Here is a 27268-nt window from a genome sequence, read left to right on the forward strand (position 1 = left end):
ACCAAATAAGAGAGCAAGATATAAAGCCTCCCCAACACCCAACAACATATAATCTGAACACCAAGCAATTTAAACAACTGCTTACACTGTCCTTGGACCAGGGGTTTCGGGGACGGATGGCTGGGGTTTTCTTGTTCCAGGTACCCCAGTATGCAGGCCGATGGTTCTCGGAGAACTGTAGGAGCTTCATTCTGCCAAATTTCCTCCTTTCAGGAACATCGCTGACTTTGCCACTCTCCACGATTACTACATCACTGCTGAGTGAAAGGCTGAATTGATAAATTCATCATACAAAAAACTGGTGCTATGGAGAGGTGTTAGTCATCCCTTAAGGGGCAAAAACCTCCTTTCAAGTAAGTAAACTATAATCTATAAATATTTGCCCCAATTAGAAAATACCAATTCCTGTTCTACTTCAGTATACCACAATTCCCTAAGTAACACAAATATACATGTAAATGGTAAAGGGAAAACCAGAAGAACAGAGAAAAGGTCACTGCAAAGAAACGGCTTAATTTTTTTTTCAATAAGCTAAGTTACACACAAGCAAATTAATTAAAAAAAAAAAAAAGGAATGCCATTTGATGGACAGTCTCAATAGAACACTGTCCCTTTGCAGTAAATATATAGAATAGTTTTATAGAATTACAAATTATCAGAACTGGAAGGAGCTTTAGCAGTCAATAAGTCCAACCCTTGAGGTTCCAGGTGAAGAAACCGAGGATCAGAAACATTAAGTGGCTTGCCACCAGAACACTGTGAGGGAGATGCTATTATTACCCTCATTTTACAGATGAGGAAATGAAAACTCATAGAATTAAGTAACTTGCCCAAGATTCCACAGCTTGTGCGTGTCTGAAATGGGATTTGAGCTTAGGACTTCCTGATTCCAAATACAATATATGCCCACTATGATGTCTTGCTTCTCTAGACCACCATTTTGGGTGAACTCAAAAGATTAAGCAATTTATCCTTGGATAATAAAATAACATTAACCTCAATTTACAGATGAGGAAAATAAGGGTGAGAAAATTAAAACTAAGTCCAGTACTAATTCTACTCCATTAAACTGTTTTTAGGCAGGCCCACACATTTATAGACAGACATTGAAGTTAAGAAGAGAAGACCTGTTCCAACACCATACAACTTGTCAGTAGCAGAGATATGATTAAAACCTAGGCCCCTGACTCCCAGCTCAGCACCACATTACACCAGATTCATAAATAAGAAAAGAAAACAAACTATTTCCCCAGATACTAACCTGTTGATAGTGTTAGGACTTCGGGTATAAGGTAAGGTGGGTCCAGATTTGTGAGGTTCTCGGCACTTAAGATCTTTCAGAAAATTTAATTCCGAATTTTGGTCCTTAAGAAGTTGGTCAAGCTGATCAGAGAGGTCTTGATCAAAAACCATTCGACAGAGAGGGGCAAGGACCATGTTCTCTTTAATTTCAAAGGGGGCAAACTTCCCACAAGAGCCAGCAAGGGTCTGAAATTAAGAATAAATCTTATATTGAAATAGCTACTATAATACATCATGCCATACATGGCTAAAAAATATTTTTTTTAAGATTATAGCTCAAGATATTTATAATGAATTTTGCTAAAGTCTAACAAATTTGTCCCCAAATTAATTTTTCACATAAACCTAAAAATCAATTACTAATATATACATCTCTTCAGTACTATTCTTTTAGCATCGGTCTGACTACAAATTTTAGTAGTAACTTAAATAAAGGCATGTATGATCTTCCTATGCTTTTAACTCCAATAACACTTAAGCATCTACATAGCTTAGTAATACTGCCTCATACTGTTTCATTTTTCTTTCAGCTGTCAGTTTTGTCCCCCTAGCTATAAACCCTTAAAGAGGAAAATTATTTTTCTCATACCTATAAAATATCTATTACAACCACTTAAGTTTCTAAACTTATTGAACGACGACTATGTCAACTTTGCTTCTTTGAGTAGACAAATGAATAATAAATTATATCTCCTAAACTTGGAAATGTAAAATTTCTGTAGCCAGAGATCATACATAATGATAAAACAAAACCTGATTGTTTCAGAAGATACCATTCCTGTATATATAAAAACTAATCAAACAAGAAAAAACTGAAACAGAAGGACAAGTTTCTCACCTTGGGGGCTTGTGGGGTCTTTGGTTTCTGAAAGAACCTGGTGATTTCTGCCTTCTCTGCTTTAATGCGCTGTAATGAATAAAAGATGAAACAAGGTAAGGTAGTAAGTCTTCCCATATCTACTCCACTATTCACACAGGTGCAAAATAATTTACCTAATGGAAAGGTCTGACCATATTCCCTGCTCAAAAAAGTTTAGTGTCTCTCTGTTGTCTACAGAAGTAATTCTCAATTGTGGGGACCATTTTTTTCTAATATTGACAAAATGTCACAGACCCTAATGAGATAATTATGCTGTTAGCATCTATTGACTAAGAAAATACTTGGGAAGCCAGGAGGTGGAGATGAGGAGGGAAGGAATTTCTGACATGACGGGGACAGTCAGAGAACTACCACAAAACTGAGGATGGAATGTTATAAGTGAGGAAAAGCAAGGAGGCCAGTGCCACTAGACAGCAAAGTATATGGAAATGAGTAAGAATACTTGGGGAATCAAGGAGGTAGGAGAGAGAGGTTATGAAGAGCTTTGAATGCCAAACAAAATTTCATGCTTGATCCTCAAGGCAAAAAGAAACCAATGGAGTTTAACTGAGTGTGTGTGGGAATGACAGAGAAAGGGGTGAGGGGAGGGAGGTATGACACAGATCTGTGCTCTAAGATCACTTTGGCAGCTAAGTGGAGAATTGTCTGCAGAAAGGAAAGACCTGTGGCAGGGAGACCCACTATCAAGCTCATTCCTGCCTGTTAAAATTCTTCATCTCATTCACAAGTCAGAACAGTCATCACTTCCTCTACCAAACCTGTCCTGATCTCCAAAATGACTCACTCACCCACCCACCAAGTAAAAATGTTTTCTTTCTCTTCAAATTTTTCCAGAACTCTGTCTGGACCTCTCCTGTGCTCTGACCATATTCTACTTTTGTTTTTGTGCAAATGTCATATCCTCCCCCTTTAATTAGAGCTTAAAGTTCATTATGGGTAAGAACTGTGTCACTATTCATCATCACTGTAATTCCAAGCTATAAGAAGTATTTAAGTTAGTAAATAATTTGAGAAATTAAATATGGAATTTCACTCTGATTTAAATGTCCAAAGTGTTCCAACAAAGCTTTCCAAATATAGCAGTAGGTACTAAGAAACTTTACCCCAAAGCAATATTTTAATTTTGAAGCATCAGTCACTCAACATGGAATAGCTGGTCCTGTTTTTTGTGGATAAACTATCTAAACATCCAGAAAGTGTGAATTCTTCTGTTAGCAATGACAGCTTCAATATCCCCCTACCCCAGATCATCCTCTATGTCAGTTGCCAAAGTAATCTCACTCAATGCTTAAGTCTGTTCCTATACAATAAATCCCAGTGGCTCCCTATTACCTCTAGAATCAAATATATTCTGTTTGATTTTTAAAACCTATCATAACTTAGCCCCTTTCCACCTTGGTGGGCTTTTCACACTTAACTCCTTTCTATATCCTCTATGATACAAAGAAACACTGGCCTCTTCGCTGTCTCCTATGCTTAGAATGTTTTTCTTCTTCATCTCTGCTTCTTGGCTATTCCGGCTTTCAAGTCTCAGCTCAGATCCCAAATTTCTCTAAGAGGTCTTTCCTGGTCCCCTTGAATACTAGTGCCTACCCTCTAAGATAATTCCAATTTGCCCTGTATATATCATATATATACACACACACAGATGTTTACATGTTGCCTCTTATCAGAACATGAGCTCTTTGAGGGAAGAAACAGTCTTTGCCTTTTTTTATGTGCCCAGGGCTTAACACAGTACCTAGCACACAGTAAGAATTTAATAAGGGGGTGGCTGGGTGGCTCAGTGGATTGAGAGCCAGGCCAAGAGACAGGAGGTCCTAGGTCCTAGCTGTGTGACCCTGGGCAAGTCATTTGACCCCCACTGCCTAGCCCTTATTGCTCTTCTACCGTGGAACCAAGACAAAGTATTAATTCCAAGACAGAAGGTAAGGGTTTAAAAAAAAAGAATTTAATGAATCATTGTTGCCCTGCCTTGAGGATAGGAACTAAGAACCAGCATTATTGGGTAGATGATGAATAATTTTAAATATGTACATTCCCAGGGGATGCCCCTTTGACTTTGTTCAATATTGTTCAAATTGCCATCAAATAAGAGATCATAAATGAAAGATAATGGCACCACCAAGAACAGTTTTTATAAGATTCTAACACAGCATATATTAGGTACTTAAGCATAGTCATTACTTGTTATCAACATGTAGCAACTTAATAATTATTTACCTTCTCCTCCTCTTTTAACCGTTTCTCTTCTTCCTTCTTTCTTTTCTCTTCAAGTTTAGCCCTATATAAAAAAAGTGATTAAAAAAAGGTAAGAACATGATTTGCTGAGGCAACACCGAACTCCTGTAAAAAGTACTCCTTTAGCAAGGTGGTCAGAATGACCAAAGACATTTCCCAAGAAGTCAAAGACAAGATGGAGGGGAACAAAATTTGATGGAGCATGAGACTTCTTTTTCAGTCCTTTTATATATTGGAATTCAATTTATAACCTGTGTGAAATGGATGCATGGGCTTTCCCAGATGAAACATTTGGTTTGTTTCAATTAAAAGTCAGGTTGACTCACTTCCCAGCTGTGTGACCCTGGGCAAGTCACTTGACCCCCACTGCCTACCCTTACCAATCTTCCACCTATAAGTCAATACACAGAAGTTAAGGGTTTAAAATTAAAAAATAAAATAAAATAAAATAAAAGTCAGGTTGACAATAATAAGTTAAATCACAAAAGAATATATAGGTGGGAAAAAAATACAGGAGCTTAGTTACTTTTTATCCTATGAGAGTATTGGATGTGTGTGTGTGTGTGTGTGTGTGTGTGTGTGTGTGTGTGTGTGTGTGTGTAACTTGTTGGGTATATAATTCTTTTTTTGTATATTGAATACTAGCTCACCCACTCAAGATTATACATCATAGCACTCCCAAACAAGGGGGCTGAATGAAGAGGGAGGGAAAATTTCACATCAGGAATACTATAAAAAGTCTGTTCTTACACTCAGGCTTTTGCATTTTGCCATCTTTCATGAAAGACTAAAACCTGCTTCTTTTTTCAAGCCTGTTACTCTCCAATGCTACTTTCTTGAAAGTTGAAATTTTCAGGCCTTTTATTTTTATCCCACATAGTTTGGGGGCTCGTCCGGGATCCTGGAACAGCAAAAGGTTCCAGGTTTTCTCTTTCAAAAGACTAGACATGTCAGCCAGTGCTTCTGGCTGTCTTCCAAAGGAAGGAGGTCTGTGACCCTCTGCCGGCTTCCATGCCCAGAGAAAGGATAAGAGAAAAGGAATGAAAAGAGCAATGAAGATTTGGAACACAGAAAGAGGCAGCAAAGAGAGTACATAAGTATGCATACAGGGCCCAGATGAGGGGGAGGTTTGATCCTGACTGAAAGGCTTCTTTGGATGTGGATGTGTGGGATATGTCATGGATATGGGGCAAGGGGCCCAGCTGAGAAAAGAGGCAAAGTGAGAGTTGTGTGTGAATAAGAGATCAGGGGGAGCAGGGACAGAGCAAGAGATGGAGTTCCTAAGTCTGTTGATGGTTTGTAAAGTTGAAAAAACTCTGGCTAGGTTCATGGGATATCTTAGACAGGGAAGTCTAGGGATACACAACTAGGTTTTTTTCTGAGTTGTAAGACATCTCAGGAAAGACATGTTACACTGGTGAATCTGAGAGTGAGCAAGCCAGGTTTAGCGGTATGAAAATTGGAGGATTTTCTGCTGGCAGGGATTTTACAGAGTTCTAGATATCTTGATTATAAGGCAGATGGATAGGCACTGACAATGGGGCAAGGAAGTTCAAGTAGAAAAAGCAGCAAGAAAGAAAAAAAGAATTTATACAAACTTCCCAGAAATAACCCTTTCAGGGGCTAAATTAGAAGACTGGGTTAGTTTAAACACATGGACAAAAAGAAAAAGATAAAATTTTGTTTGGGGGCGGGGAGGGTTTCGTCATCATCTCCCCACTGGTAAAGGTGCTGTGTGTTGGCCCAAGTTTGGTTCCACAAAGGACTGGATTTGAGAGTGATTAAATTTCCTTGTAAACACAAAACAACCCAGAAATGAGGAAGAATATGCTTATGCTGCTCTCTGGCTGCCAAAGGGAACATTTGTTTTAAAAGACAAAAAGGAGGTTTTAGAATGATGTAATGAGGATGAGAATTTGTGGAATCCACTTGAAGAGCAGTGGTTCCCAAACTTTTTTGACCTATCACCCCCTTTCTAGAAAAAATATTACTTAGCCCCCTGGAAATTAAATTTTTTTTTAAAAATTTTAATAGCAATTAACAGGAAAGATAAATGCACCTGTGGCCATCACTGCCTCCCTGGATCGCTGCAGCACCCACAGGGGGCGGTAGCGCCCACTTTGGAAATCACTGACTTAGAGCCTTCTTCCCCAATATTTAGCTCCAGACCCCCCTCTTCCTCCAGTTCCCCTACTACCACCTCCTATTCCCCAAGCATTAATACCCCCATCTCAGAATTTAGCCTTTCCACTCACTCCTCATTGACCCCTGTGTCAAGAATTTAGACAGCTAGTGGAGAATCAGAAGAATTAGGGGTGGAGGGTAGGGGAGCGGCCAGGGAGGAGGGTGTGCAAGTGAAGCAATACTCATTAAGGGAAGTCTCGTTAGGACAGGGCATTGGATTTGTTAATGCTTTCCTGAATGGTTTTGAAGTCAGGAATTTCAAGAGATAAAAAACCTCCTAGAAGACCCAATGGGTTTAGCAGAGTAGTTTAATTGATTTCTCAGTTCTAATCTATATACTCAGTCTGAAATGGTGTCCATATTAGACCATCTTTCCTCAGAAGAGCAAGGCTGGATCAGGCAAGCTGCTATGAGAACTTGGGATAATGAGCATCCCATAGCCCAAGGTGGACTGAGGGGTGAACAGAAATTCCCTATCCAAGATCCTAATTGGGTTCACAATAATCTGGCCATCAAGAGAATATGAGAAATCTTAAGAGAATTATTATTCAGGGCATAAGAACAGCTTTGTCCTGAAATCAGAGCCTGAATAAGGTGTCTGAAGCCCAACAAAAGATAAGACCCCCCCATTGAATTTTTGAATTGACTGAAAGATATGATGAACAGATACTCTGGCCTAGATATGACTGACATTATAGGGCAGTGGTTCCCAAACTTTTTTGGCCTACCACCCCCTTTCCAGAAAAGATATTACTTAGTGCCCCCTGTCATATACTATCACCGCCCCCTTACAGTTATTCACCACCCCCAAATCTACCTGTGGCCATCACCACCTCGCTGGATCACCGCAGCACCCACCAGGGGGCAGTGGCGCCCACTTTGGGAATCACTATTATAGGGCAAGGTTTCCTAAAGACTTATTTTGTAACTAATTCCTGGCCAGATATTAGTAGAAAGCTCCAAAAAGTGGAAGACTGGGAGAATAAGTTATTGGATGAACCATTACAGCAAGTCCAAAAAGTATTTGTGAGAAGGGAGAATGATGAAATGAAGGGGCATTCTAGGAATGGAAAGATTCCCAGAAAGAAAGGATGGAAAAATCAATTTGGAAGGCCTCCAGAGGTCACACATGTCCCTAGTACATGCTATAGCTGTGGAAAGATAGGCCACCTGAAAAAGGACTGTTTCAAACAACAGAGAGCAGAAGATTTTCTCTCATGGAGACTGAAGATTCAAGGAGTCGAGGGCTCTTTGAAGACTCACACCTGGAGCCTTTGATAACACTGAAGGTGGGGGAATCATGAAATGGAGTTATCTTCTAGACACAGGGGCCAGGTTATTCCTTACTGTGCTGCCCTCAGGGGCTAAGCTTAGTAACAGAAAACTTGTGACTGAGGTAAAAGGAGAAAAATTTCCTATCCCCATCACTCAACCAATAGCAGTGAAATATGAGCAAGAGAAATTCTTAGAACCGAAAAGGGCTTTATAGTCAGTACCTGTGTTAGCCCTGCCTTTTTTGAATAAACATTTCTACCTGTTTGTTAATGTGGATAAGAGTATATATATGGCCCTGGAAGCCCTCTCACAAACTCGGGGAGGATAAAAGAGAACAGGAGCTTTTCTATCCAAAATTTCGGACCCAATGGCAAGGGGTTGACCAACTTGTATCCAAGCTGTGGCTGCTACTGCCCCTTTGGTGGAGGAAAGCAGAAAATTTACTTTTGGGGGAAGCTAGCTTAGTAATTAGTGCTCCCCATCAAGTCCATTCTATTTTATACCAACTGGCTGATTGGTGGCTTATTGAGTGAGGAAAGTTTATTTAACAGTTTGATGTCTGTCTTTATAACTCTGTGTTGTTGTGTGTGCATACAAGGGTAGGACTGGGAAGAAAACTTCTATGTGATTGATGAATTAACTCTATCTCTCTCTCCCTCTGCATTCCAGAACATGGGGGAGGTTTGAAAGACAGGAGAATGAGTTAAGAGATTCAAGAAAGCACTTCTGTGTGAATTTTGAATTTCTTAAACTCTAATATAGCTTAACTAAGTGAAAAGGGATTATTCATTGGGTTTTGTCCTCTGCTTTATAGAAGACATAGGTGGGTAAAAAGATCTGTTCAACCCTTTACCCCTTTGTTCCTTTGCTGGCCACAGAGAGGGGAAGTGAAAGAAGGGCAGAAAGAGATGTTTGATCTCTCAACTGGATTTCCTAAATGGTGTTTATTTCAAAGATGGAATATGTGGTTTTGAAAAACACCACCCTAATTCTGAAATGTGCTTGTTGAACTGAGCAAAATGAATATAAGGGTTTTATTCTGTTTTATTCAATCTGATAGTGGGAAAGTTTGCTATTCTCACTGAAATTTAAAGTAAACAAAAATGGTTAAATGATGTAAATTTTTGAACATCTCAAGAATGGTTTTCATCTGAGTAAATTAATATTGAGAAAAAGTTTGTTTCAAGACCAGCAAGCAGCTAAAAAGTGAAAATGCTATGAGCATTGGGAAAGAAGTTTCAAATCTATAAAATTGAAATGGAACCTGTGTAGTTTAGAATACTGCTAAATGATTTATGAAATATGGCTAAGTGTTATGGATTGCTACCAAATTTGTAATTTGGTCAAGAATAATTTCATTACATGAATGTAAATATGTCTTTAAATGCAGTCTGCCTGTATCATATGACTTTGTTTAATCATAAATTATTTATATATTTGTGCTGTGGACTAAATGTCTAAGGTGAACTAGATGAAACAATGTGCTAAGATATAGTAAGAGGGAAATAGGTTTAAAAATATGTAAATGATATAATCTTTAAAAAAAATAATAATCTGGACTCTTGAACTACTAATTAGCAGGTAAAATAATACCTGGTGGAATGAAATTTATTTGAATAATGATGGTGAGAGGATTGTTGGATTGGAATATGAAAGAAACAGGTTGTTAAAGAATTTTAATCAGTATGGTGCTTTCAAGTAAAGTCTGTTAGAAGGAATATAATATTTATAGCTTTAAATATGTAGGATATGTGAGGAGCAAAAGACAAAAAATAAAATTTTATTCTGTTTTGAGCAGACTCTGAAGAGAAAAAGAGTGAATTTTTGAGACTATTAGGTTTAAGCAATTAACTCTCCCATTTCCCCAGTACAAAAAGGAAGAGCAAACCTCATGGCTCTGAGTCCTCTCAAAGAAATAAACTGTAATAGGTAGGGATAAAATCTTTTCAGTTAGATCCCTGTAGGGCAAGAAGAGTCTGTGAGGAGTAAAATAGTCAGAGAAAGTATAAAGAATATACAGAATTGGTCTTTACTATATGGGAAAATTAAAAATTAACATTTTATCTATAAACTTGTAGGGCTTTAAGAAGTCATTAGAATAGAGTAAATTATAGTATATTAAAGTTAGGAAAAAACTTGTTTGGGTTATGAAATTTCAGGATAATGAATTTGGATTACTAAGGTGAACTTCTCTGAGCTGCAATGGGTAAGATTTGCCATTGAAGGTAAAAGGCTCTTGGGATCTCAACTAATATAATCATTTCGAGCTTGGAATTCAAGTATGGCTGTCTGATGATTAATCCATTATTCAAGAGAAGAACTACAAGGCACTCAGAGAACAAGTGAAAGTCCTTAAAGGAGTCAGAGACAATCTTAGCCTGAAGCTAGGATAGCATCCTTCTGACTTGGAAAGGCCCAATGGATTCTTTTCTTTTCTTTTTTTAAATCCTTACTTTCCATCTTGGAATCAATACTGTGTATTGCAGTGGTTCCCAAACTTTTTTGGCCTACTGCCCCCTTTCCAGAAAAAATATTACTTAGCGCCCCCTGTCACATACTATCACCACCCCCTTGCAGTTATTCAACACCCCCCAAATCCACCTGTGGCCATCACCACCTCCCTGGATCACTGCAGCACCCACCATGGGGCAGTGGCGCCCACTTTGGGAATCACTGGTGTATTGGTTCTAAGACAGAAGAATGGTAAGGGCTAAGCAATTGGGGGGGTAAGTGACTTGCCCAGGGTCACACAGCTAGGAAGTGTTTGAAGACAGATTTGATCCTAGGACCTGCCATCTCTAGGCCTGGCTCTCAATCCACTGAGCCACCTAGTTGCCCCTGACCAACCAGATTCTGATGGTCCCCAAGTCAAACAGTTATGGCATTAGCCATTGACAGCTCTGGCCTTACATTAAGTCACTGTGTGTCCTCTTAAGGCAATGAGAACAATTATAATCTTTTCCCTGCCTTTTCCTTTTATGACAAATTCCTATAATCAATACAAAATGCAAATTATAAAATGAGTTTCCATTTCCCAAACAACCAAGTAGATCAGTAGTTGAAGGTTAGAATTTATAAAGTGCTAACTAAATGAGGTTTTTGTTAATTGATAATCTGTACTCACTGTCAAGGTCCTGTAGAAACAGTTATAAAAGAGAACCTCCAATTTTAAATGACCACGATTAGAGCTTGAATCTTAGGCTCAGGATTATGGTCCAGTGTTTTCTGTATCTCTTATAGAACCTGGGGTAGAGAAATCTATTTGCAAAAGTATTTTTTTTTTTAAACCCATAACTTCTGTGTATTAGTTCCTTGGTGGAAGATAGGTAAGGGTAGGCAATGGGGGTCAAGTGACTTCTTGACACTCTTCCACCTATGAGACAATACACAGAAGTTAAGGGTTAAAAAAACAAAAACTAAAAAAAAAAAAGTATTCTTACTTATGTGTTAATAAATACTATTGAAAATCTGCCTGGCAAAAGTTTAGCAAGAATATATCAAGGATCTCTGCAAGCAACCTAGAGCAGAGGGAGCAAGTTTCCTGAGAAGACCCATTCCTGACTGTCAGAAGATAATTTCTGAAGACGAAGTCTATTGGCTATCAGATGTTACCCAAGTGCAAGGAAGTCTAATGTTTAATCAATGTCATCAATTGCTACTGTACTGATTTTTTTTCTGTCTCTATCAGAAACTTTGTTGGGAATATGTAGAAAATGGTTACTAAAGAATGATGTTTTTGAGGAAACAAAAGGTCCAAGATTTAGAAAAGATAAATGAGAGATTTTGATTTGGAAGCTAAAATGATTCTTCAGCAATGGAATGGGAAAGCACAGTTAATGAAAAGAGAGGGAGGATTGTGTGAAATGGATCTGTGTGGCTTTCCCAGATGAAGTATTTGGTTTGTTTCAATTAAAAGTCAGGTTGGCAATAATATGTTAAATCACAAAAGAACATTTGGTTATTTATCTAAAAGTCATGGCAACAAGCCTAGAAAAAATACAGGAGGCTTCTGACTCAAGGACAATGAACATCATGAGCAGCTCAGTTACTTTTTATCTCATTAAGAGTATTGGGGGTCGGGGTGTAATTCTTGTTGGGTTCTTTTATATACTGAAACCTAGTTCATGAACCCAAGATTGTACATCACAGCACCCCCAGACAAGGGGGCTGGATGAAGAGAGAAGGGAAATTTCACATCAGGAATACTATAAAAAGTTTGTTCTTACACGCACGTTTCTGCATTTTGCCATTAGGGAATTTTGCTGTCTTTCATGAAAGAATAAAAACTGCTCCTTTTTCAAGCCTGTTACTCTCTAATTCCAGTTTGTTGAAAGTGGGAAATTTTCAGGCCTTTTATTTTTATCCCACACATAACCCAAAGGAAATAAAGGGGAAGCCTTGTAAACAAAACCAATCTAGTTTTGCCTTCTTAATGCTAGTGTAATGGATATATCCAAAAAATGGGCCATCATAGAATTAAAATATAGGGAAAATGGAAATTGGCTCTTATCCCATCTATTCCCAACTCCAAGGATCAGAGGGAAGGCCACCACCTACTCGAGTGCTTCCTGTCTCTCCTTCCGTTTTTCTTCTTTGAGCCTCAGCTTTTCTGCCTTTTCTTTTTCATCCTTTTCCCTTTTTTCTCGCCTTTCCTTCTCCTTCAGTTCTTTCTCTTCCTCTTTCTTCTTTTTGGCTTCCTCCTTGGCTCGCTTGGCCTCTTCTTTCAACTTCTCCTTTTCTTCCTTTTCTGCCTGTAACTTTAGCTGCTTGTCCAAACGTTCCTTATCCTGCAAATGACAATTGAACAGGTAAGCTTCAGACATTAGACAAGAAGATCTGAAGTGAAAACCCAAAGGACCAATGTATTTTAATAGAAGCAGGGAAAGGTTAATGAGTATCTTAAGAAAAAGGCTCTTGTTCCACTGATAATCTTTGAACTACAAAACTTGCAGGATTACTGCTTCAAAAGCACTATAAGGCAAAATGTTAGGAGTTATTATCATTATTAATGTTTATAAAAAACAAAACTTGTCTCCTCCTGGGTATTTTCCAGTCTAGAGAACAGTTTTTGCTGTACTTTCTTTAAAGTACAGGAAAGACAGGACCCTGCTGAGAGTCTGAAAAATGTTTTAATCAGAAATAAGTTATAAAATACATAAAAAGGAACTTTAACTACCAACACCACCTTAAAAACTATTCCAGATTGTGAAAAATGTTAGTAGCTAAATTAAGGAAAAAGAAAATTACTAAGTTTCTGAAAGCATAGTAAGTTCTATAGTAAATAGGTAAAGTGTTTCTATTAGTAGAAAGTATACTGAATTTGGACTCAGAAAACCAAGATTTGCTCTATCACTTACTAGTCATGTGATATGTCATGTGATACTAGTCATGGTGGATATATTATTTGCAATTTAATCATCTATAAAACAGGAGAAATAATTCTTTGTATAGGTCCATAAGCTAAAAGGATCAAATCAAAGAGAGAGCTGATGTCTTCAGAGATCATTTTGATCACTTTACAGATGAGGAAATTAAGGCCCAGGAAAAAATAAGACAGATTTGCCTAAGATCATGAAGACTAACATGGCTGGAGTTCAAGCCCCAGTCTTCTAACTCTAAATTCAATATGTTTTTAATACACTACTGCCTTTAATCAATAGCTAGAAATTGTTCTAAGTGGAATTCTTAATTGTGTCATAGATTCTCTATAATTTAGCAGTCTCTAGACTGGTAAAGCCTATAAACTCCGTTTTCATAATGTTTTTAAATGCATAAAACAACAGACAAGATTAGAAAGGAAACCAATTATAATGAATAGTTATCAAAATAGTTTTTAAAAAACAGCTTCATGGACCTCAGATTTAGAATCTCTAAAGATGAAACCAGTGCACAATTAGAATCAAGCAGTCCCACCCATCCCTTTTGAAGGGGGGGGGGAAGGGCAGAGAGGCAGGGAAGGGTTAAAACCCTTACCTTCTCCCAAGGCAGAAGAGTAGTAAGGGCAAGGCAAACAGGGTTAAGTGTCTGAGGCCAAATTTGAACCCAGGCCCTCCCATCCTGGCTCTCAAACCTAAGCCATTTAGCTGCCCCCAAGTAGCCCTTTGTGAGAATACTCTGAGTCAGTCTGAAACATAAATAACCTTCTGAAAGAAGTAGCCATACTATCTCCGTACATATCACACCTTCTACCCAAACCCCACCTCCAGGCTAGAAATTCCAAACAGTATAACTCAAGAACAGTCTCCTGTTATGATGTGTGTATAATTCAAAAGTCATGCTGTATCTAGCTTCTGGGTCAAGCAACCAGTCTGTACAAGTACCTGGGTGACTTGATAGTATCTACATGCTTTCCCCTATGATCATATCACTAAAATCAGGAACTCTATTAGCACAAGAGCTGTCTTTCACATATCTGGTATAAGACTTGATCCAGTGAGTGATTATGGGGCATCCTGAATGAAGAGACTACAAATTATTTTGGGGCAAGGCACTGTGAATAATTCTCACTGAACTAGTCCTATGAAACAAAAGGTTTCAAAACTGTTAAAATGTTATATTTTAGGGGCTTGATATATTATTTAGTTGGGTATTTGACCACATTATACTTTTAGTTCCAAATATTATATTTCAAACTGTTATCTTGCTAAACTGCTGACCATTAAGGTTCACTAGCATTTGCAAAATGGTAACACCTCTCCACTAGTGTATGTCTGTGAAGTTATAGATAGATGTTCCAAACATCCAGGCTTTCTGTCTCTAACTCATATAAGGGCACTTGACAAAACATTAACTAATCTAGGTTTAGCGATAGACTGGTGAAAAAAGAAGTTTTTTGAAGTTAACTAAGGAAACAAGAAAGTATATTAGAGGTAAAAGAGGACTAGATTTTGTAGTTAAAGAACCTGACTTCAAACTCTGGCTCTGTTGTTACCTATGTGATCTTAGGCAAATCACAACATCTCTAAGCCTCAGTTTTGCTATTAGTAAAAGAGATTAGCCCAGATGATTTCTAAGATCCCTTCTAGCTTTAAAGCATTATCTTCTGGGGTTTTTACTGATTAAATACTGATTACTGACAATATACATAGCAGTAGTCTTATGTTTCATTTTTTTGACTGCTAAATTCTAAAATCTCAAAAGATCTACAGAAGCTTGATTCAAGAAAATAAAAATCAATTCAGCCAGGCACAGAAAACACATGAAATTGATAACACAAGGCTACCTTTCAGCAGCAGCAAATGCAACAGATCCTATTTGTAATAGTGGTGTCAGGGATCACAAGTAATATCTGCTTTAGCTAATACTCTCCATGCAAGTGAGAATTTAGAACAATCCATCATCACATAATAAGGAAATAGAACGTAATCTATAGAATAATTGAATCAGGGCTCTTTATAATGAAGTTTTACTAAAATAATCATCAGCAAAGGACCTTTTTAGGGAAGTTACACACCTACTTTTATTTTTACTAGTTAGCAGGAACAACAGTACAATGATAATCTCTGTGAAAAAATAGCCCATCACCTTTTAGAGTGAACATGAAGCTATGTGCTTGTTTGAAAATAAAAACTTGGCAAAAATGCCAAGACTTAGCAAAGCAAAAATGACAACTTACAAGCCACAAAAGCCCAGATATTTATTATAAAGGGTTCAAGATGTGCAAACAAGTTAGAAAACCAGAAAATAAGTAGGTAAAAACTGGGCCAATGGGAGTGCAAAGAGCTTTGCTTACTATTTAATGCAAAAGCACAGCAGGTTAACTTTCTATTTCAGTGAAAATGTCTTACTCTTTGTAATCTCATCTTTCCTTTCTCCGCTGAATTTTTGATGAGTTTCCCAGGTACCTAAAATAAAGAGACAATGTCTTTTTAAAACAATAGGATCATACTCCAATGTACACAAAAATATTTATTTGAAGATTTTACAAATACATTCTTCCTTACCCAGGGGACTACTCCCTTAACAAGGTATAAAATAAATAGAAAAATATAAAAAGAATGAAAAAACAGTTCAGCAACACTAATCAGCACATCCATTGAGTCTAACAGTATATGCAATCCTCCACTTTCAGAGTCACCTACCTGTGCACAGGAGGGAAGTATCATCAATAAAAAGCCTTTGAAGAAATAATTGAAACTTAGAAAATAAATCATCCTAAATAAATGGTCAAAGAACAAATAATAGAAAGAATTTTGACCCAGAAAGTAATGATAAACTACATACCAAATTATTTTGAAATGTAATCAGTCATTAGAGGAAAACATATTAATAAGAAAAACTCTTTATTTTCTAAGTAACACTCTAAGACAGAAGTACAGAGGCTAAGCAAATGGAAGTTAAATGATCTTCCACAGTCACACAGTTAGGACAGATCTGAACTCAAGTCTTCCCAAATTCAGACCTAAAACTAAATTGGAAATCCTAAAAAAAACAAAGGAGAAACTGATAAAATTGAAAGAGAACCATTGAGCTAACAAATAAGAACAGCACGTAGTTTTATGAAAAATAAAATAGAGCATTGATTAATTTGATTAAAAAAAAAAAAAAGAAAATCAAATTACCAGTATCAAAAATGAAAAGGGTGAATTCACCACCAAGAAAGAGGAAATAAAAGAAGTCATTTTGCCCAATTACAGACAATAAAAAAACCCATATGAATAAAATAGGAAATAGAATACTTAAAATAATCCCACCTCAGAAAAAGAAATTGTACAACCCATTAAGGAACTCCCCAAGGAAAAATCCCTAGGGCCAGAAGGATTCACAAGTGAATTCTATCAAATATTTAAAGAACAATTAAACCCAATATTAAACAATTTGAGAAAACAGGCAAAAGAGTCCTACCAAATTCTTTTCATGACACAAATATAGTGTTGATAACTAAGCAAGGAAGAGCATAAACAGAAAAAAAAATTTAGGCCAATTTCCTTAATGAATATAGATCTAAACATTTTAAATAAAATATTAGGAAGGAGACTAGAGCAATATATCACAAGAATTATCCACTATCACCAGGTAGGATTTATACCAGCAATGTTGGGTTGATTTAATATTAAGAAAACTATCAGCACAATTGTGCCAATTACAAAGCTAACAGAAATCACATGGTTATTTCAATATATGCAGAAAAAGTCTCTAAGTACAACACCCATTTCTATTTAAAACATTAAAAAAGCACAGGAAAAAAATGAGCCTTAAAATGATACATATTAACGATCTAAAATCATCATCAAGTATCATCTGCAGTGGGGATAAATTAGAAGCCTTCCCAATAAGATCATGGGTGAAGAAAAGTTGCCCATTATTACCACTATTATTTAATATTATACTAGAAATGTTAGCTTTAGCAATAAAAGAAATTGAAGGAATTAAATAGGCAATGAGGGAACTAAACTATCACTCTTTGTAGACAATGATGGTATTCCTAGAGAATAAACTCAAAAACTAATTTAAATAGTTAACTTTAGCAAAATTGCAGGATGCAAAAAAAAAAAAAAAAAGCCACATAAATTATCAGTATTTATATATATATTACCAACAAAGTCCACTAGCAAAAGATAGAAAGAGAAATTCCATTTAAAATAACTCTAGACAATATACTCGCCAAGACAAACACAGGAATTGTATGAACACAATTACAAGCACTTCACACAAATAAAGTTAGATCTAAATAATTAGAAAAATATTAATTGCTCATGGATAGCCTAAGCTAATATTAAAAAAATGACAATTTTACCTAAATTAATTTATTTATTCAGTGTCATTCCAATTAAATACCAAAAAGTTATTTTATAGAATTAGAAAAATAGTAATAAAATTCATCTGGAAGAACAAAAGGTCAAGAATATCAAAGGAATTAATGAAAAAAAGAATGTGAAGAGGGAAGGTAGCCTAACAGCTGTATTATAAAATAGTATTCATTAAAAGAATCTGGTGCTGGCTAAGAAGTAGAATCATGGATCAATGGAACAGATTAGATAACCAATATATAGGGATAAATGACCAAGTAATATAGTATTTGATAAATCCAAAGAGACCAGGTTTTGGGATAAGAACTCACTATTTGACAAAAACTACTGGGAAAACTAGAAAACAGTATGGCAGAAACTAGGTATAGACCATATCTCATACTCTGTACCAAGATAAGCTTAAAATGGGTATAAGATTTAGACTTAGAGGATATGGTAATAAATAAATTAGAGGACCTGGAGAAGGGAAGAATTTATAGCCAAATGAGATAGAGAACATTACAAGATGTAAAATGAATAATTTTGATTAAATTAAATGTAAAAGGTTTGTACAAACAAAAAAACTCAAAACCCAAAATTAGAAGGGAAACAACAAATACAGAGAACTGAGTCATTTTCCAATTGACAAATGGTCAGAGGACATGAACAGGCAATTTTTAGATGAAGAAATAAAAGTTATCAATAATCATACCTTGTATCTATCAGATTTGCCAATATGATAATAAAGGAAAGTGATAAATGTTCGTGGGCATGTGGCAAAATTGGGACACTGATGCATTGTTGGTGGAGTTGTGAACTGATCCAACCATTCTGGAGAGGAATCTGGGCTTTAAAACTGTGTGAAACCTTTGATCCTGTAATACCACTACTAGGTCTGTATCCCAAAGAGATTTTTTTTTTAAAAAGAGGGGAGGGAAAGGGGGGAAAAGACCTACTTGTACCAAAACATTTATAGCAGCTCTTTTTGTGATGGGAAAGAATTAGAAATTGAAGGGATATCCATCAACTGGGCAATGGCTGACCAAATTGTGGTATATGATGGGGATAGAATATTAGTGTGCTATAAGAAATAAGCAGGATGATTTCAGAAAAAGTTGGAAAGATTTACATGAACTGACGCAGAACCAGAAGAACACTGTACACAGTAACAAGGATACTTTAAAATACTCAACTGTGAAAGACTTAGCTAACCTCAGCGAGACAAAGATCTAGGACAATTCTGTTCCAGCTTTTAAAAAAAAAACCAAATAGTGACTTCTTATCTCAATAGCTTGGATCTAAACATTTGTCGAAATAAGATTTCTATAATCTTTTACTACTGTGTGTTGTATGTTTGTCCTGTTCCACTCATCTACCTTTCGATTTCGATTTCTTAGTCAGTACCAGATATTTCCCCCCCAATTATATGTAGGAACAATTTTTACAATTGTTTTCTGACATTTTGTGATTTAGATTCCCCTCCCCCCATAAGGCAGTATACAGTCTATTATAATAGGTCTTTCATGCAGTACATATTTCCATATTCCCCATACCTTAATAGAAGACATATCACACTTCTAATAAAAAAAATTATGAAGTAAATAAAGTAAAAGATAGCATGGCTTTTAATCTACAGTCTTTTCTTTATATTAAATCATCCCTACATTCCTGGTATAAATTCTATTTGGTCACAATATATAATCTTTGTAATTATTGTAGTTTCCTGGCTAGTATTTTACTTAAGATTTTTGCATCTATATTCATTAATTAAATTGGTCTATAATTTTCTTTCTCTGTTTTTGCTTGTTCTGGTTTAGGTATCAATACCATATTTGTTTCACAAAAGTATGGTAAAAATCCTTCTTTACTTATTATTTAAAATAATTTATTTAATATTGGAATTAATTGCTCTTCAAATGTTTGATGAATCCATCTAATTCATTTTTTTTAATTTAATTTTTTTTAAACTCTTAACTTCTATGTATTGGCTCCTAGGTGGAAGAGTGGTAAGGGTGGGCAATGGAAGTCAAGTGACTTGCCCAGGGTCACACAGCTTGGAAGTGTCTGAGGCCGGTCTAGGACCTCTGGTCTCTAGGCCTGACTCTCAATCCACTGAGCTACCCAGCTGCCCCTAATTCATTTTTTTTTTTTTTAAACCTTTAACTTTTGTGTATTGGCTCCTTGGTGGAAGAGTGGTAAGGGTGGGCAATGGGGGTCAAGTGACTTGCCTAGGGTCACACAGCTGGGAAGTGTCTGAGGCCGGATTTGAACCTAGGACCTCCCGTCTCTAGGCCTGACTCAATCCACTGAGCTACCCAGCTGCCCCCTAATTCATTTTTTTTTAAAGGAAGTTCATTTACGGCCTGTCAAATTTTTTTCTAAAATAGGTTTTTATTTATTTCAATATTCTATTTTCTTCTCTAATAGTCTAGGCAAACTACATAAAGTATTTTTTTCATCTAACTTATATTTGTCAATTTGTTAGCATATAATTGAGCAAAACAACTCTTAATAATTGCTCTAATTTCATCCTGATTGTTGGTATATTTAATTTACCCTTTTCATCCTTAATGCTGCTGATTTGGTTTTCTCTCTTTTTAAAATCATATTAACCAATGGTTTTTCTATTTTGTTGATTTTTTTATTTAATTCAATAGTTTTCTTACATTCAATTTTATTGATCTTGACTTTAATTTTTAGGATTCCTAATTTGGCATTTAGTTGGGGACTTTTAATTTGTTCTTTTTCTAGTTCTTATTGTATTCCCATTTCATTGATCTATTAATATTTTATTAATATAAACATTTAGATATAAATTTTCCTCTAATTATTGCTTTTTCAGTATCCCAGATTTTGGTATGTAGTCTCATTATTATCATTCTTTTAATGAAATTGTTGTTCTATGACTTGTTCTTTAACTCACTCTTTTCTTTTCTTTTTCCTTTTTTTAATAAACCCCTACCTTCTGTCTTAGGATTAATAATAAATACTGGTTCCAAGGGATAAGAGTAGTCAGGACTAGACAATTGGGGTTAAGTGACTAGTCTAGGGTCACATAGATAAAAGTGTCTGAAGTCAAATTTGAACTCAGGACCTCCCATCTTTAGGCCTTTTCTCTATGCTCTGAGCCAACTAGTTGCCTCTCCACTCATTCTTTAAGATTAAGTTCTCTTGTCTCAAATTAATTCTTACTTTTCCCCCATGATCCCTTAGTATATACAATTTATTGCATTATGGTCTAAAAAGGATGCATTTAGTATTTCTGCTTTTCTACATTTAACTACAATGTTTTTGTGCCCTAATATATGGTTAATTTTTGTAAAGGCACCATTACTATTGAGAAGACATACTCTTTTCTATTTCTGTTCAGTTCTTGCCAGTTATCTATCATATTTAATTTATCTAAGACTCTATTCATCTCCTTGACTTTCTTATTTTTGGATTAGATTTATTTAGTTCTGAGAGGGAAAAACTGAAGTCCCCCACTATTATTGTTTTGCTAACTATTTCCATCTATAACTCATTTAGCTTTCCTTTAAAAATATGGATGCTATAACATTTAGCTTAGATTTTTACCTCTGAAAACGAATGTTAATATCCTTTATTGACCATTTATTTCTTGGAGATTTGCCTTTAATTTTAATCTTTTCTCTGTTTCCATAAAAAAAAAATTTTTTTTCACTTGATCCAACCATTCATTCTAGCTTTCATTTTATATCTTTCCTTTTCTTCATTATTTAAATTCCTTGAAAAAAGTCACCTATAACTTATGCTTCTACATCCTCTAACCTCTTTCAATTCTAAAATCTCTATAATTTGGCTTCTAATCTTGGCTTACAATTGAAACCATTCACTCCAAAGTTGCCAATGATTTATCTTTTAATTGCCAAAACTCATGGCTTTTTCTCAGGCCTTACCCTTAAAGTGTGTAGCCTTTGACAATATTGTCCCACCATATCCTCCTAAAGTATTTTCTCCCAAGTTTTTCTAACAGCTTTCTCCTGGTTTGTCTGTCTGACATCTCAGGATTCTTCGCTGGATCTTCCTCAAAGTCACACCCACTGACAGAGTTCAAGGTTCTATACTGAGGCCTCTCCTCTTTTTTTAATTTTTTAGGCAAACAAGATTATGTGACTTGTCCAGGGCCACACAACTAATAAGTTGCTGAGGATGCATATGAATCCAGGTCTTCTTGATTCCAAGCTCAGCACTCTATATTGTAGATATTAAAGTTAATGTTCAATAACTAAGTATTATAATTTATAAAGTTTTATTAACAATAAACTAACATAAAAAACTAGAGTGAAAAGGTGCTAAACTAACTTTAGCCATGCTAGTGAAGGAAGAGAAGAAGAGGGAGGAGCCACAGAACTTATAAAACAATAATGTGACCACACAAATGTGGAGGCACAGGAGAGATTAAAGGGAATTTTGAGAAATACTAAGGAACTTCTGGGGGACGAAATCCAAAGGTTCAAAATCTCCATTTATACAATATGTACTATACCACCAAGCCGCCTTTTCCTCTTTTTTTATACTAATTCATTTGATTGTTTTATTGGTTCTAATATTCAATTATCATCTTTAGCCTGATGATTCTCATATCTATTTATCTAGTTCAAAACTCTTTCGTGAGCTCCAACTCCACTTTACCAACTGTCTCTTGAACATCTCAAAATGAGTATTTAGTTGGCATTTCATACTTATACATACAAAACAGAACTCATTATCTTCCCCTGCCCCCACTCTGAAACCTTCCCCTCTTCCAGTCTTCCTTATTACTGCCTAAGGTACTGTTATCTGCAAATTAAATCACTTGAAAGCTCACTATCATCTTTAACTCTTCATTCTCATTTGTTCCACATATCCAATTTGTTGACAATTTTTGCCATTTCTGCCTTTATAACACCTCTCTCTTTTCATTCATATAAACACATCCTCGTTTAAACTTTCATCACTTCCTGCTTAGACTATTCCATAAGTCTTCTGGTTGGTCTCCCTGCCCCAAGTCTCCTCCAGATCCAATCTATCCAAACAACTGACTGCCCCATGTCACCTCCACCCCTCTGACCTCCAGGATTAAATATAAAACTCCTCTGACATTTAAAGTTTTGTATCACTGGGCCCCTTTCTGACTTTCCAGTCTTCTTTCACTTTACTCCCCTCCATGTACTCTAGGATCCAACCACAATACCTTTATCCACCTATACACTACTAATATATTCTGTCTGAAATTGGCTTTATCCACTCTGTAAATACTTACATTTTACTAATTATTTACATGTTGTCTTCAACATTAAAACGCATGTTACTTGAAGATAGGGACTGAAGGGTTTTTTGCCTTTCCTTGTATCCCTAGCATTCAGAAATGTGTCGCACATATTAAGTGCTTGCTGACTTTGTAAAGAAAATCTGAGGGTTATGTGTGTGTTTTTAAGAGAATCCTAGAAATTCAACCTTAAAATTAAATGAAACAATAACCAGCAAAACAACATATAAATATAAAATAAACAACATATAAATATAAAATAAACCAATAACACCCAGTAGGAAGAGAGAGAAAAAGAAATTCCTTTTTTACACCATGAATAAAATGTACAAGAGGCTATCTACTAGGGCACCCATGCAATTCTATGAATCCAATACAAAAATAAAGTTAGATAAATAATTGTCAAGGTAATGACTACTAAAGGTTTGGGCCACGTTAATACAATAAAAATTACAATATTACCTAATTTGTAATTTAAAGTTATGCCACAACACAAATTATAAAAAATTTGCTTTATAGAACCAGAAAAAATATCAAGTCATCTAGAGGAACAAAAAGTCAAGAATTTCATGGTAAATAAAATGGGGAAAAGAAGAACCTAGTAGTAAGATCATAAACTATACTAGAATACAGTTATCATCAAAACTATTTGGTACTGGTTAAACATTAGAAAAGATAATTGAACAGTGGAACAGATTAGGTACACAAGACCTAGAGGTAACTGAAATAGTTTAAACCCTAGTTCTCTAGACAGTTTTCTAATATAAATAAGTACTCCTCAAAAAAAGAAAAAATGAACAGCTACATGAAAACATTCTCCATATCTCTAATAAGAGAAATGTGAATTAAAACAACTGAGATTATACCTCATAGCTAAAGCATGACTGGCAAAGATGTAAAAAAGATGACAATAGTTAAAGAACATCTATAGAAGAGCCACTAATAACCAGTGGCTGATGAAGCTAAGAACTGATCTAACTATTCTGGAAAGCAATTTGGAACCATACTCAAAAAGTCACTAAGTGTATATACCCTTTGACCCAATGTCACTATTAATGGGCATATATCCAAAGAGATCAAAGACAGATGGAAAGGATCAATATGCACAAAAATATTTATAGCAGCACTTTTTGTTGTAGCAAAGAACTGGAAACAAAGTAGGAATACATCAATTCAGAAATGGCTGAACAAATTAAGGTATATTAATGAAATGCAATATTGTTACTGGATTGTATAAAATGACAAAAAGGACAAATTCAGAGAAACCTGGCAGAACTTTGTATCAAATGAAGAGTGAAGTAACTATACTTACTCCTCTCTGTTTATAAGTTTATATTTAGTGTAGAATAGAAAAACAGTTAGAATTTGGGGATTAGATAGACAGTAAGTGTAGATGTCAGCCTTGGCTTTGGTCAAGGGAGAAGAAGGTCCCTTATGGGACAGATTTTGGGAGTTGGTTTAGTCAAGATAATTTTAGAGTTAGGGAATTACAATTCTTAAACTTCCTATTTCAATATCTCCAATTTCCTTTTCCTATCACTGTTCCTATAGAATTAAATATAATAAATAGGTTTTTATAGAAGTTTTATCTTCAGTCAAGTCTTTTCAACTATTGGTCCACCAAACTCTCAACCATCAACTCCCAACAACTAAATCTATTTATAGCCTGGTAACAAACCATTATATCTTCAATTTACAACTGATTTAACCCCCAAATAACACTGTGTATTGGTTTTGCTTAATTTTTTCTTCTATCCTATAGGTCAGTGATGGCAAATCTATGGCACAGGTGCCAAATATTGCATGCAGAGCACTCTCTGTGGGTAGCCACCACCACCCCCCCGCCCAGTTTGTTACTAGAAAGGTAGAGGGACTCAGGCAGAGCTGCTCCGATCTCTTCCCCTCTCCACTGCACCTGAGGACATCTTTCCAAATCCCTTACCCCTCTGCCTAGCAGCCCAATGGGAGCGCACAGGGGGTAAGGTGGATAGCTCATAGGCAGCAGAGCTAGAGGGGAACAGATTGCTCAAGCTACTCCTCTCCCCCTCTCTACATTCACTGAGGTCATTCCTTACTTCACCCACTCCTCTGCCCAGCAGCCCAATGAGAATGCTTTCTCCCTCCCCTGTGTGGGGTAAGGGGGGCCCCCATGGCAAGAGGTAAGGGAGGGGTGGGCATAATACTCAGTCTAGGGGGTGAGGTGGAGGGGCCTGGCACTCTAGCTCTAAAAGGTTCAGCATTACTACTATAGGTGGTATGTGTGAGTGGGAGATATAGGTCTTACAGAGAGGAGAATGGAATGACTAATGAAAAGACAACAAAAAACTTAACACTGTTATTAACTATGTTTAGAATCTATTTTAAGATGATTGAATACACTGAGAAACTGAAGACCAGGGATGATCCAAACACCATACAACTTTGAGAAATGGCTAGAGAGATTTTTCTATTTCTAAGAGAAGCATGGTTTAACAGAAAGAATAGTTGCCTTAGTATCCAGAGACTAGGGTTTGAATCCCAGTTCTGAAGTGTAGTAGCCAACTGACCATACGCATGTCACACTTTCTTTGAGCATGTTTCCTTATCCCTAAAATGGCAGTAATATTATTTTTATCACCTACCTCGGTGCTCTTGTGGAAAACATTTTATTAAGTTTAAAAAACTATAAAAAATTATTATTATTATCATCTCTGGGACTAAAGATGTTGTTTTGCTGGGAAACTTCTTTATGTTCCTTCTTTCTGGGCACAAATCCCAGTGCCCCTGAAACAAAAAAGATCCATGTTGGCTTCCAATAATTTCAGATCATTACTATTCATTTATTAGTGAATTTAGTATAGTTTATTTCAAATGAATATTGTCCTCTATCAACTTGTAACTTACTAAGTCCAAACCTTAAAACTGCAAGTGACCTAAAAGATAACAGATAAAAGCATACTTCATGTAAGTAGTCTGCAGCATATTATCAATAATGAATTGTCCGAAAGATTATCACCCTGGATATGTATCACTAGAAAAGGAAGTAAACTGGCCATCTATCAAGAACCAGAGATCAATCAACCAGCACTGATTAAGCCCTTAGCACATGCCAGGCAATGTGCTACAGATTGAGAGGAAAAAGACAAAGATAAATAAAAGATGTACAGATGCTGCACTGGTATCCACATATTTTTTTAAAAATAAATTGTACTGATATCTTGTTATTTTGCTTTTTTATATTAGTCATTTCTTGATATAATCTCCTCACTAAAGAACACCTCCTTCTAACAAAGAAATACAGCAAAATCAATGCAGTACATGCAGTCTAGAACCTCACTATAGGAGGGAAGTATTTCAACATCTGACTTTGGGACAAAACTTGGACATACATTATGTTAAAAGAGAGAAGGCGGCCTTTAACACTTTGGATAGACCTTTCTACAAAGAATTATGGCAATATTTGCTTAATTTTTTCTTCTATACTATAGATCAGTAAAGAGTCACAACAGGAGGAGAAATCAAGTTTGGGTTACAATCTATATGCATACCCATACTGTTGAATGAATGAAAAGCATTTAAGGTTTACTTAGCCAGGAACTGTGCTAAACAATGAAAATACAAACACATATGAGTAAAACTTTTTACTCTCAAGTTTACATTCAAATGGGGAAGACCACACATTAAATGGGAAGGAGATTTAATGCAAGCAGCAATATAGTCTGGAAATGGAGGCCTGGTTCCAAGCAAGATAAGCTGAAGGCTCACTTATCAGAGCACAAGGTCCCTGATACAAAGACCATTCTGGCAGGAGAGAGATGAGGAAGCTGGATGCACAACACAGACCCACTGAAGTTCATGATGTTGAAAAATTTAGCAAGACAGTTTTTGTGGGGCAGCCAAATGGGTTCAGTAGATTTGAGAGCCAGGCCTAGAGACAGGAAGTCTTGAGTTTAAATCTTGCCTCAGATACTTCCTAGCTATCACTTAACTTCCATTGCCCAGTCCTTACTTCTCTTCTGCCTTAAGACCTATACACAGATTTGATTCTAAGACAGAAGGTAAGAGTTTTAAAAAATAAAAGATACTTTTTAACAAGATGACATAAAAAAGTCTTTTTTTTTTAAATCTATTTTAGCCAAGATAACAAGGGCATCACCATCAGTTTGGGAAATGCTGAGGATGATCATCTCAGACAGGTTCTTTAAGCATTTTTTATTTTTTAAATCATGGACTCCTTTGGTAATCCTAGTGAAACTGATACGTATCTTTCTCAGAATATTTTTAAATGCATAAAAGAAAATAAAAAGTAATCAATTATAATGAAATATAGTTAATTTTTAACTATTTTAACAGTACATAGAATTAGGGTTATTAAGCCCCACAGAAATTTACTGAGGAAGGGAATTACAT

At 36.0% G+C, this 27268-nt stretch overlaps 1 protein-coding gene across 1 annotated transcript in view; it reads right to left on the reverse strand.

The window, feature by feature from the left end:
* CHAF1A (chromatin assembly factor 1 subunit A) overlaps nucleotides 1-27268 on the reverse strand; it is a 62726-nt gene that overhangs the window by 17060 nt on the left and 18398 nt on the right. The window contains exons 4-9 of the mRNA XM_044658495.1: nucleotides 15670-15726; nucleotides 12440-12669; nucleotides 4406-4466; nucleotides 2141-2209; nucleotides 1262-1488; nucleotides 86-257 (exon numbers count right to left, since the gene is read on the reverse strand). Of these exons, the coding sequence (XP_044514430.1) occupies nucleotides 86-257; nucleotides 1262-1488; nucleotides 2141-2209; nucleotides 4406-4466; nucleotides 12440-12669; nucleotides 15670-15726 (816 nt within the window). The remainder of the gene's footprint in view (nucleotides 1-85; nucleotides 258-1261; nucleotides 1489-2140; nucleotides 2210-4405; nucleotides 4467-12439; nucleotides 12670-15669; nucleotides 15727-27268) is intronic.

This window comes from Gracilinanus agilis, chromosome 1 (genome assembly GCF_016433145.1).
Source record: "Gracilinanus agilis isolate LMUSP501 chromosome 1, AgileGrace, whole genome shotgun sequence".
NCBI lineage: Eukaryota > Metazoa > Chordata > Mammalia > Didelphimorphia > Didelphidae > Gracilinanus > Gracilinanus agilis.